Raw genomic sequence first — 13,131 nt, 5'->3', positions numbered from 1 at the left:
ATAAAATAGGGATCATTATCATCTCATGGATTTGTCATAAATATTAAAGGAGTAACATATATGACCTGTTGCAACTGCTCAATAGATGTTCATTCTTTCCACCATGTGCTATTTCATCATGGGACAGCTGGGAGCCAGATGAAGGGGCCCTGAGCCGATCAGCATGTGGAGAGAAAGAGGAATGGATGGGAAGGATGCTCTTGGGGAAGTGGAGATTTGTCAGCCAAGAGAACATAGCAGGAAATTTGGATGAGGGCAGGAAGCTCTAAGGGATACATGTTGTCTAAGACCCCCACTTCTTCCCCTACTCTGACAGTGTGGTCTTTGGGGCTGGCAATAACAGTACCCCTCTCTCTCTTGAAATATGATGTCACAAAAGTGACTGTGACCCAGATCCAGTCTATCTCTAGATCATACCCCATTTCTCTGGGTATGTGACCCAAGCTGGACCAATCAGAATCCTTCCCTGGGATTTTCCAGTTTGGAGTTAAAGGAAAAAGGCTTTTCTTTTAGTTACAGAACTAATTGAACATTTTTTCCATTGAAGGTTGTTGGCAGCTATCTTCCCTGTCATTTGGAGAAAGTTTATCTGTAGTAAGAAAAATGAGGACCACACACAGAAACACAGCCAAGAGAAAAAAGATGGAAGGAGCGAGACAGAGAAGGTGTAAGCAAGGAGTGGAAAGGAGAGAGGGAAGGGGAGAGAGAGGTCCCATTTGAGTCCCTAGATCCATTTGCATGTGAAGCCAGACCCACCTCTGAACTTTCCAAATATGGGACTTAATAGTTCTCATTTTTGCTTCTTAGTTTGACTCTGTTCCTGTTACTTGCAGTGGAAAGAGTTCTGACTAATTTTAAAGCAAAGAAAGAAAATAAATTTGCCTAGATTATACAATTCATTAGCAGGCTAAGGAAACAGTATTCATGACTTAACTGAAGTGACTGACCAGGGGGGTGGCAGCTGGTATTTCAACATCACTGAGATGAAAGCAATTTAGTTGACTTCAAAACTATTTAACTAAGTGTCAGCTTTAGGGAAAGACTCAAGGAATGTCAAAGGGCTCTGTTCTGAGCCCTGACTTATTCCACATTCTTGTCAACTTCTTTGATAAAGACTTCTAAGGCTTGCTTATCAAAATTGTGGATAATCTCAAATTAGATTATGCGGATAAGTCACTCAATGACAGAACCCAGATTCATGAATGGTTGACAGCTACAGGGATGGACCCAAACATGCTGCACTAACTCTAATGTGGAAATCATGTCAAATCTTCTGTTCCAGGACCAGTTACACCAGTATAGGGTGAGGAGGGCAGCAGGCCTTCCCAGCAAATCACAGGAATTTTGGCTGGCTACAAGCTCAGCATGATCCCAGAGCACAACACAGCTGCCAAAACAGCAAGCATAAGACCTGGCAAGCTTAACACAAACACAGTGTCCAGGACCAGGGAGATAATCACTCCGCCATGTTCTGCCCGGATCAGAGCACATCTGGAGCACAAAGGGAACAAGAAGCAGCATCCTATAAAGAAAGGCTGAAGAAACGGGGCATTTTAGTCAGAAGAGAAGTCATCCTTGCTGTTTCTCCACAAACACCTCAAGGGCTGACATATGGTCAAGGGGAGACCTTATTTTGCTTGACTCCAAAGGGCAGAACCTGGACCAATGAGTGGAAGTTACATGACAGGCAGACGTTGGCAGCAAAGGACAACTAGGTCAGCCTTAGCTCGGGCTTCGCCAGTCTGTGAGTGTTGTCACTTAAAGGAAGCCTAGATTCTTCTCTCCCTACCATTCCACTGCCAAGGCAGGGGAATGCTGCCATCACTCAGCTTTGAGGATTTTCCACTGGCCACTTTACTGATGTCCCACTGTACCAGGATAAAGCAGTGATGTGACCGGGGCTAAAGCCTGTGGGACGTGGGAGGCTGGGGCAGGGCTGGGAGAGGTGGTGGTGGGGAAGTACACTCAAAGGAAGGTGACCACCTTTTGGCCACCTTCCCTTTGTGTCTCACTATCTTGCTTTAAAAGGAAAAAAAAGAAAGAACATAGATTCCTGGAATCCAGCCCTTTGTTGGGGGTTGGGGGGCAGGCAGTGAAGCTGTTTTTTTAAAACTTTCCAAGGGATTCTGATGCATGGCTAGGCTTGGAAACCACACAAATGAACCCACAAAGTGCTGATTGCAGGAAAAGTCACTTTAATAACCGGTCTGGGTTCGATGGGCCAACAATGCCCTCTGCCCTGTTCTCTGTATAATCAGAGTCAGAGTCTGAAGCTGGCAGCCTCTTCCCTTTGTTCTGTGCTTGCTGTCGTTCTCCTCTTCACCTCTGAGCCATCGATGATCCAACTTCCCACCATGTTCACCACTGCTGACCTCTTCTCCCCCAACAGTCTTCACCCTGGACCCAGGCCATGTGCCTGCCCTCAACCTCCAGCCAATGCCCTCAGGGCACTGGGTATCCTCTCAGCTGCCATCACCTGGAGCTCCTTGCTATCTGTCCCCATCCCTTGGTCTCACCTGTCTCTGGCTGAGAGAGAATCGCTTTCCCTTCCCTCCATCTAGCTGTCTTGGAGGGACATCTCACACCAGCCTTCTTGGGGTTTAAGCGATACATTAACTCTTTCAACAAATAATGATTTAGTGCCTGTTACGTTTAGTGCCTGGGAATATGGATGAGGGCCCCCTCTGTTCTTGGTGCCGGAAATAAAAAGGCAAATAAGAAAGATACAATCCTTGCCCTCATAAAGCTTATATTCTGGTTGAAGGAGGCAGATGATAAACAAGGTCATTTCAGAGAGTGGTTAAGGGCTATGAAAAAAACCAGCAAAAGTAACAGGAAACATAAACTGGTGGTCAGAGGAGCCTCTTTAAAGAGATGACATCTGAGCTGAAACTTAAAAGACAACGAGTGAGCCATACAAAGATCCCATACAAAAGGATGAGCATTCCAGGCATGGAGAAGAGCATATACAAAGGCCCTGGGGCGAGAATGAGTGTAGTGTGTTTGGAAAACTCAGAGGGCAGTGTTGCTGCTGTGAGGAGAAGGAGGAGAAAGAAAAGGAGGAGAAGAAGATGCAGAAGAAGGAAGAGGAGGAGGAGAAGGAGAAAAGGAGGAGAGGGGAGAGGAGGAGCATCAGAAGAGCTTCCTGAAGCACTGTTTACTTTTCATGGCCTGCCCTGAGTCTGCCCACCTTCCCACACTGCCATGTCCCACACCCAGTGGTTTGTGCTTCCCTGCCCTTCCCCTCTCTCACCCAATCTGTGAGACATATTTGCAAATATCTGAATGACAACTGTAGATAGGATTCAAGTTATCTCCCATGAGTCTCCTGGGCCTTAGCAATCAGTAGATGTGAGGCCCCATTTACATTTCCCTGAAGTTTTCATGGTAGTTTTGAATCTTCTGTGAAAGTTAGAAGCCTCGTCTCTGTAGAGCTCACAAAGGACTTCTGGTGATGTTCCCTCCCTCCTTACCCTTCCTATCTCAGCCTCAACTCCAGCCCAGACAAGACACCCTGTAAAAATGGGAAATTTAATATCAGCAAGAGCTGGCCAGCCACACTGAAAGCTTTCTGTGACATCGTGAGCTCCCTGATGCCGTCTGTGCTCCAGCAGACGTGCCTACAATATCATCAAACACAAATGCACACTGTCGGAGAACAACCAGAGGGAGGAAATAATACTTTAGATAGGGGCCACCTGCCACTCCATTCAAGGCATGCGTGTGCTAGAGCATGCGTGAGATGAGACCCTCAGTTGCCCCGCTCCATCTTATAGTGAATAACCACCCTTGTCATGTCAGTGCTTAAGGACAAGCAAGCCAATTGCCTTATCTGGTACTCAGCTGAGGAAACATCAGTCTCTCCCAGTCCTGGGGGGAAAACGAGAAGTGCTGGACTTATTGAGAAATGTCAGTTTGTTTCTATTCCCCACTAACAAAACTCTCTGGAGGGGTACATAAATAAGGCGAGGCTGAATCTAGTATCTGTGTTATATTTTACGTACAATTTCAAAGGACTTTATTTTTTAAAGATTGGCACCTGAGCTGGCATCTTTTGCCAATCTTCTTTTGTTTTTTCCTTCTTCTCCTTCTCCCCAAAGCCCCCCAGTACATAGTTGTATATTCTAGCTGTAGGTCCTTCTGGTTGTGCTACATGAGAGGTAGCCTCAGCATGGCCTGATGAGCAGTACCGTGTCCACGCCCAAGATCCGAACTGGCAAAACCCTGGGCCGCGGAAGCAGAGTGCGCGAATTTAACCACTCTGCCCTAGGGCCAGCCCCAAAGGACTTTTGAGGAATAATTTTGACTGATGTGATTTTTGCTTTCCCTGGTGCCTCTTGAGCCTAACCCTCAAGTAAGATGGGACTCCACTGTACTCAAATGACTTCTCTCATTTTCATTCCGAATGTATACCCCAGTGTTTTTCATCTTTTCTTTAAATTTCTTTTTTCTTCTTCTCCTCCTTATTCCTCTCTCTCATTTTCTTGCTTTATCCACTTCTTCCTCCATTGCTTTCTTTCCCTGTAGGTTCCACCTTTACTGAGGTAGAGGCTGACAGAGAACTGGTCACTCTGACATATTGGCCCTTTTTATCTCCTCAGTGTGAAACCTATCAACACACACACACACTACACTTCTCCTCTGCTGATTCATTTAGCAGATATATCAACTTCTCGACACGCTGTTGAGAAGACCCATCTAGATGACCTGTCACTGAGTAAGAGAACATGAAATACTGTGTTTTTACATGACTATGCATTAAAACATGTGGCAGAGACAGCTAAATGCCCCCTAAATCCATTTTCACCTTCATCCTTTTGAAAAAATAAATCCCTCCCCTAGTTAACTGGGCATGTGGCTGCCCACTAAATGCTATATTTCCCAGGCTCCTTTCCAGCTACATGTGGCCACATGACTCAATTCTTACCAGTGCAGTGTGTTTGGAAGTGCTGGGTGCAATTTCTCGGTCACATCACTAAAAGAAAATTGCTTGCCTTCTACTTCCTCCCCCACTGCATGCTGAGTGCAACTCAGATGTGTTGGTAATGAACTATAAACGTGCTGATGAGAACAACACCGTAGAACGGTGCTATCCAATAGAAACAAGCTCAAGCCAGGTGAAATTAATTTTATTTTGTTAATAGGTATCCAATAGTAGTAAATGTAAAACAAGTAAAAGTAATTTTAACAATATATTTTATTTAACTTAATATATACAATTATCATTTCAACAAGTAATATAAAAAATTATTAGTGAGTTTATTCTTTTTCATACTAATTATTCAATAATGAGTGTGCATTTTACACTTATAGTACATCTCAATTTGGACTAGCCACATTTCAGGTACTATGACTTGTGAATATCTATTGGACAGCCGAGTACTAGAAGATGGCTGAGCAACAAGACAGAAGGAGCCTGGGTTCCTGGTTGACCTTGTGGAGCAAAGCTGCCCATCACCTTGGACTTCCCATTTATCTCTTGTCTAAAACACTTTATTTTGTAGCATGAGCTTAGCCTGTATCCTGACTAACACAATGTGGTAAGAGTTTTTTTCCCCCACAGGATTTGGTATTGACCTGCATCTCACATTATATGTAACAAGAAAATGGAGAGGATGATAGTAAAAAGCTCTTGACCAATCAGCCTATGTTTGGGAACATGTTAGTAATCACAACCTGTTGTTCCCGTTGAGTCGGTCAGTTGTAGTGAAACAACTTAACCATGTATGGAGAAGGACTCAAGCTTCAAACCTGGAAAAATTCCAATTTGATATGCTCTCACTTTTTGTAGGTTTTCATTTTTTTGCATCTCATGAAATTCAAAGCAATAAACAATCTCCACAACCATGAAGCATTTAGATACGTATCTTTTAATTTCTATTACCAATTTGAGCTAAATACTTATTAAAAGGGATAAAGGTTAAAAAAATAAATTTACATAATAAAAAGAGGGAAATGGAAAATGAAAACACTAATTCAAAAAGATACCTGCACTCCCATGTTCAATGCAGCCTCATTTAAAATAGCCAACACATGTAAACAACCTAAGTGTCCATCGATGGATGAATGAATAAAGAAAATGTGGTATATCTATACAATAGAATATTATTCAGCCATAAAAAATGTGGAATTTTGCCATTTGCAACATGGATGGACCCTTGAGGGCATTATGCTAAATGAAATAAGTCAGACAGAGAAAGACAAATACCATATGATCTCACTTATCTAAAAAACAAAACAAACAGAATAAAACAAAACATCACCAAACCCAGGTTCAGAGACACAGAGAACAGATTGGTGGTTGCCAGAGGGACAGATTGGGGAGCAGGCAAAACGAGTGAAGGGGGTGAAAAGGTACAAAGTTCCAGTATAAAATAAATAAGTCATGGGGAAGAAACATACAGCACAGTGACTATAGTTAACAATACCATATTGCATATTTGAAAGTTATAAGAGAGCAGATCCTAGAAGTTCTCATCATGAGAAAAAAAATTTTGTAACTATGTATGTTGACAGAAGGTAACCAGACTTATTGTGGTGATCATTTTGCATTGTATACAAATATCAAATCATTATGTTATACAGATGAAACTAATATAATGTTATTTTTATAAAAAATTATAAATTTTTTTAAAGAGGGGAATGGTGTAAGAAAAGAAGAGAGATGGGAGGGGTATCTTACAAGTAATTACAATATCATCAGAAATACTTAATTTAAAAAGAACCCATTAGATAAGAAATAGTTTATTCGAAAGACCCCATTCGGCTTAAATTTCTGAGATTCTACATATGCACTTTTCAATGGTCCTATAACATCTGCATGTAAAAATAAAGCAATAGTCAAATTAGTTTCTTTTTTCCTATCCAATTTGTTTCGATTTCCCCCACAAACAAAAGGAATGGGCTAAAGATTGACAAGGTTCTTCATGTTTCTAAGTCAGTCCTCTGGTTAATAGGGAAACGCAATACTGAAGTCTAAAAGGAAAAAAAGAAAATGTAAATAAGGATCCATCACTTTATACTTTGGGTCCCAAGATATGTCAGTTATCTTGATTTGTTGTTGTTTGCCTTCAATGAAGGCTCACCATCCAGAAGGCTGAGGGTAGCTGAGTGAATTCATTCTACTCCCAAATCTTTTCACTGAGTCCCTATAGAAAACTGGGTAAGAGCACAGATGGAGGAGGCAGACATCCCTGAGTTTGTATCCTGCCTCCACTGATGCTTAGCTGTGTGACCACGGGCGAGCTTCTAAACTCTCTGAGACTTAGTCTTCTCATCTGTAAAGTATTAATAATAAAACAGCTCAAAGTACTGTAAGGAATAATAAGTGAGGTGAATAGGAAGAACTTGACACAATCTCTCATTCAGTGCTTGCTGCCAAGTGTTGTTCTATTTCCAAAATAATCATCTCATAGCATATTTTTTTAGCACCTACTGTGTGACAGTTTCTTTTGTGATGGATTATTTCTAATTCTCACAGCAACTTCCTGGGGGGGTGGGAGTTTGGGAGATGGGGTGGGGATGTTGGAGAGTACTCTCATTTTACAGTTGAAGAAATTGTGGCTCAGAGACGTGACGTGGCCTGCCTGAGATCATGGAGTGAATATGTGTCTGAGTGGTCCCAGCCAACATCAAAGCCGGGGCTCTTTCTACCAGGCTGAGGTGGGACACACACTCCTATGGCAGTGTGTGCCTCAGAGTGGGACAAAGAAAGAGAAGGCACAGCAGCTTTGGAGGTCTCCAAACCCCCCAGTTTAAAATAAATCCCCCAATTATACTTGAAGTTGGACAAGCTTTTGAAATCTCGACTGGACATTCTTTTCCCATCAAGTTCCTTGAAATTTCCGTTTAAAGAGCGTCTAGGAAAAGCCACTCTCATTAGCCAGGGTCTGGCATTATTTTCCTAATAAACAGACCTTTGGTCAGACAAAAGAGCCTCTTTTATTTTCAATCAATTCTTGAACATTTCAGCTGCTTTTCTTTTATTTGGCTTGAAATTGTGATCTGGGAACGCTGGTCCTGCAAATTGTCCTCCTATAAGGGAAGCCCCTTGAGGATCCTCAACTTGTTATTTTTAATCACTGTAATCTCCTTTTCAAAGGATGCCATGGTCAGAAACCGAGCAGGCCTTTCAAAGCTTTCTAAAGCACAATTATTACAGAGGGAGGGGAATGGTGGGGGGAGGAGGGAGGGAGAGTAGAAAGAAGTGGTGAGAGAGGGACGGAAGTCAATATAGTACTAACAACTCGGAAAGGGCCGACTAATCTAACTTGGATGCTGGCTGTTGAGAAGAAACCCCATGTTTCAATATTTTTTAATAGTGACCATTTTATTCCAGTCTAGAATACGTACAGGATATATTATTGGGATGAGGGGCACAGAGAGCAGAAACCATTTGGGGATGAAATGGAATACCGGGGATAAAGATTTGAGGCAGGAAAACAAGCCACTGATTCCAAGGATTGTGAGGGGCCCTAATTCCAGAAAAAATAAAAAAGCAAATAGAACACCAAAGGGATGTAAACTTCCACAGCCCTAAGTCAATACCCGGAGCAGAATGCGTTAGATTTACTTTTAACATCATTATTCTAAGACAGTATAAGCCAACAGAAAATGTCACAAACTAGGCCAGTGCCTTTTTCTCCCCGACTCTGAGTGGCGGAATCAGGTTTGCTAATTGCAGAGTATTGACTTAGAAGGCCCCAGTGTGGCTTCTGCAAGATCTTCCTTTCAAGATCTCTTTGCCACCAGAAAGGAGAAAAGATGATTGCCCACTGAAAGCCTGAGTCCGGATGTCACAGTCCAAAGGGCTAGCGTTTAGTCCTGGAACCTCTCTGTCCGAGTGAATACCAGATGCATCTCTCTCCTGGTGCTAGGGCCACCCGCTGCCAGCGCTCAGCCAAACTGTGAGGATTTGGGGGAAGAGAGGCCGTCAGGACACTTGGCCTGGCCCCAGACTAGCCTAAACCACCCCCCACCAAAAAATCCTCCTGGACTTAATTAGGTACAGTCTTAGGCAAAGCTCCTAATATGGAGAAATCAATCATCCATTCATTCAATTAATTCATGAGGATCCAGATAATCACCATTCACTGGTAGACTGGACTGGAGGAGTGCTGAGAAAACCCACTTTTTACACACACACACACACACACAAACACATCAAAAACAAAACATCTGACCAGGCACATCCCTCTATTAATAAACCAATAAGGGCCTCATATCCAACTCAAACCATCAGGTATTAGGAAGCTCAGGCACACTCATCTTTGTAAACTCACTTACTCCCTACAACTACCCAAAGAGGTTGGATAAAGAGCTATTTTCACAGCTGGGAAACAGGTTCAGAGAACTTAAAGGGCTTGCACAAAGTCACACAGCGACTAAATCCCAGTCCGTCTGACTCAGAGCCACTTCTTTCCCTGCCACGTGGAACTGGGGCAGTTTCCCCAGGGAACCCAGGTCCTCCATTTGGGGGAGACTACAGAGGCCAATGGGGTTACGCCTGCTTGCCTAGGGTCCACCGAGAGCATTGGCAGCTTCCCAGCTCGGCCAGGAGGCTGCGGCCGCATGTAGGTTCAGCTCGCTCCTGCAGCCCGGCCGCCCCGCCGCCCCCTCCCGGGCTTGGGTCGGTGTTCTCCGCCCAACGTCCTTGTCGGTGGAGCACCGAGGATCCCGCCGACCCGCGCGCCCAGGTCGGAGGGGCTCCTTGCCAAGCGCTGAGCGCGTCCACGTGCCGAGGGCGCGCGGAAGCCCGCTCTGGGTAGCTCTAGATGCGGAAACTCCGGGACACGAACCCGGGAAAACGGGAGAAGCGTTCTGAGAAGGGCGGTCCCTGATTCTCGTCGCCTGCGTGGCCTGGGCGCCCGCTGACGCTGCCCTAAACTTTCTCCAGTGTTGCTCCCACCGCTTCCTCCCGCGAAGCTCTAGGAGCCGAGAACACAGGGAGGAAGGGCGGCGGCTGTGAGCCCATTTGCCCCACTAGCTACCCCAAAGACACGCTCTTCCCTGCTTGGCACCGGAGCTGACTTATGAAGGGGCGGGGCTGAGGGGACACGCACCCTGTCACCCCCCAGGTGAGGCCAGGCAGGCTTCCTTCCCTGCCCGATGTCCTGGCTCCCAACTGGAGGACGGCAGCTGCTGCGCTGGGGAAAGACGGGGAGATGACTGGATTGAGGAGAGAGGGGTGGCCGGAGAGATGGAGCCAAGGGTCTTCAGGTCTGTGCCGCTCGAGCTGCCTGTCCTGCCCAGGAGGCGCTCACCTGCTTGGAATTCCCCTTCCTGCGCTCCCGAAAGCCCGCTCTCAGCTGAACAGCGTAGGCGCGACATCCCTCTGGCGAGGAGCCTCGGGGTAGCGGATCCAAGGTCCCCCGGCCTCCAGGGAGCAGGCCTCGGGAATTTGGGATTCCCTTTCCATCTTCATCAGGTTCCCTTTCCCTCTGTGATCCTACCCAAAGCTCTCCAGAGGCCCTTTCCACTGGGAGCCTGTTCTAGAAATCCTGGGTCTTCTTCCTCGCCCGGGACCATCAGAGAATAATTTGAGTTCTTTCCAGGGACCCTTCCGAAAAAGCTTGAGGCTCTTCCTGCCCTCCTCCGCACCCCAGGACCAGTTAAGGGAGAAGCCGAAGTCCCTTCTCCTGACGGGATCTATCCGGGGAAGCTAGAGTGACCGTCCCGCCGGGGACCGGTCTTCGCGAGGCTGGTATCCCCTCCTTCAGAAATGGGAGCGAGGAAAGCAGGAGTCATCACCTTGCCTGGGACCGGACTGGGAGAAGCCAGGGTCCCCTCTACTCCAGAGACGGATCTGGGGAAAGGTGGGTCTCCTCTGCTCCCCTGGAGCTGGCCAGGGAGAAACCAGATTGCCTTCCAGGCAGGCCGGTGTGACGCGTCGCTCCGCCACAACCCACGCCAGGGAACGGCGCACAAGAGATGGGGGCTGCCTCGCCTGGCTGCAGCCCCCGCGACGGCCCCGGACTAGCTTGCGAACCGCGCAGAGCTCGCTGCTAAAAGAGGTGAGGGCAGCCAGGACAGAAGGGCCCTTCCCCGGCTGCGCCGGCACCGTGCGCCCGGGAACCGCGCGCCCTCCTCCGGCACCGCGCAGTCGGCGCCCTCCGGGGGCCGCGTCTCGCGCCCCCAACGCCAAGCCGGGCCACTTACCGCGGTAGCTGGTTCCCGGCTTGTAGAAGTCGGGGTCGCCCTCCACGCGAAGGCTGAACTCCGTGTAGCCCTCACGCCGCGTGCCCTGGGCGCGCAGGATGCGGCTGCAGTAGCCCTCCGACTTGGGGACTTTGTCCAGGGTCTCGTCGGAGAAGGCCAGCGCCGCGGCCAGGGGCAGCGCGAGGGCCAGCAGCGCTGGACTCCGGCTCAGCCTCGGGGGCGCCGGGGACAGCCTCATCCTCGCGGGCCCCCAACTTTGTGCCGCTGCCGCCGGCCCTCGCCACGCGACTCCTGCCCGAAGGGGTCCCCGCGGAAGCGAGACCTGGCGGAGCCCGGGCGGGGAGCGGGAGCTCGGAGCCGGCGCTGACAACTGGAGAGCGTGCCCGCCTCGGCTTGGCGGACGCCGAGCTGCGCTGCGCTGAGCTGAGCTGAGCGAGCCGAGCAGCGCGAGGAAGGGAGGGCGGCGGCGAAGGAGGAGGAGGAGGAGGGAGGGCTGATTTTGCCCAGATCCCCGAGCGCAGCGCTGTTTTGTTTCCGAGCTGGCGATTAGCGGCGCGGCCGTGTTTATTTTGCGACGCTGGATTCCCAGGGTCTGGCGAGGAAATCATAGGGTACAGGGAAACTGCGGGCTGTGTCCTGCCACCAAGGAGGCTGCTGCCCCAATCCAGAGCTACACATTGGCCACTGTGGAGGAGAGTGCCAGAAGGAGGGAAAGACTGAGAACTTTTGCACACCTACTGTGTGCCTAGCTATATGCTATATCCGCTGTCCTTCACTCTGAGTGCACACGATGAACATGGCATTACTTTCGCTCATTCTACAGATGAGCAAACTGAGGCCTGGAGCCGAACAGTTGAGGCAGGTCGGATGACATGACCGTCTGACTCTGTTGCTCTTCCCATAGTCGCGCTGGAACAGGTCAGACAGGAGGATGAGAAACGAACAGAATGACTCATCCATTGGGCCCAGCAGGGTCAGTGCCTTCGACCTGTAACACTTTGAGAGATTCCTGAAAATGTTTTCTTTAAAATCAGAAGGAAAAAAGATTTAGGTCCAATAAAATATTCTACTATATAATATTAATGTATTTGTACCTACACGGTCATGAAATATAATGTTTACTACTGTTTTATGTAGGAGGGAGCCCACAAAGAGAAAAGTGTCTGAGGTCCACGAGAGTCCTCATATAGCTCTGGAAAGGAGTTGAGAAGGTTCAAAGAAAAGCCTGTGTTTTCTTGACTTAGATTTTGTTCCAGGTTCTCAGTCCTCAGTGACAGATGTTTGCTGAGGAGCTGAGCCTGAGGGCTCACTGGGCAGAGCCCAAGGCCAGACAAGAGAAGGCCGGGGACGGGATTCTGCCCAGCGTTTCCCTGGGGACTGACCTGAATCAAATCTTAGTCTTGCTACTCACCCACCGGGAGACTTGGGCAAGTTAGTTAACCTCTCCAAGTTTCAGTTTCATGCTCTGTAGGGGTGTGTGTGTGTGCCTGCGGGCTGATGCATCCTTCCTCTAGGGGGTGCTAGAGTTAAAGGAAATGACCCGTATAAAACATTTGGTCCGGTCTTTAGTGTTGCCCCCCACCCACCCTCCCGAACCCTCAATGGCTGGGTCTGAGCTGGCCCTGGCTACCACAGTAGCGAAGACCTAGCCCAGCTTGGGGACGCCTCACGGCCCCTGCCTCCCCTCAGTGTGCACAGCATCTCTCCTAAGGTGCTCTCAGAAGCTTTGGTTGCCGCCCCTCCTCCTTTCCCGGGCCATTAAAACACCTCGAGAGCCTACATTTAAAAAGCAATCCCCTTTGCTTTCCAGGTCAGGTTTTTCTCTTTGACATCACTCGCAGCCCGGAGGAGCCATCTGCATTGGAGGTCTCCATTCCTCTTCACCTGCCTACTTACTCCTCAGTCTTTGTGCTGGGACTTCCACTGCCACTATTAACTGGGCACCTTTCCTCAGAGGTCAACCAAGAGTGACCC

At 47.9% G+C, this 13,131-nt stretch overlaps 1 protein-coding gene across 1 annotated transcript in view; it reads right to left on the bottom strand.

Annotated features, from left to right (window-relative positions):
- The window catches only part of SPON1 (spondin 1), a 245,450-nt gene extending 233,387 nt beyond the window's left edge, over positions 1-12,063 (bottom strand). The window contains exon 1 of the mRNA XM_023646077.2: positions 11,158-12,063. Within this exon, the coding sequence (XP_023501845.2) occupies positions 11,158-11,395 (238 nt within the window). The 5' untranslated portion in view covers positions 11,396-12,063. The remainder of the gene's footprint in view (positions 1-11,157) is intronic.
- Between the last annotated feature and the right edge of the window lie 1,068 nt (positions 12,064-13,131).

Source organism: Equus caballus, chromosome 7, assembly GCF_041296265.1.
Source record: "Equus caballus isolate H_3958 breed thoroughbred chromosome 7, TB-T2T, whole genome shotgun sequence".
Taxonomy (NCBI): Eukaryota; Metazoa; Chordata; class Mammalia; order Perissodactyla; family Equidae; genus Equus; species Equus caballus.
This window is presented reverse-complemented; position numbering and strand designations above follow the sequence as displayed.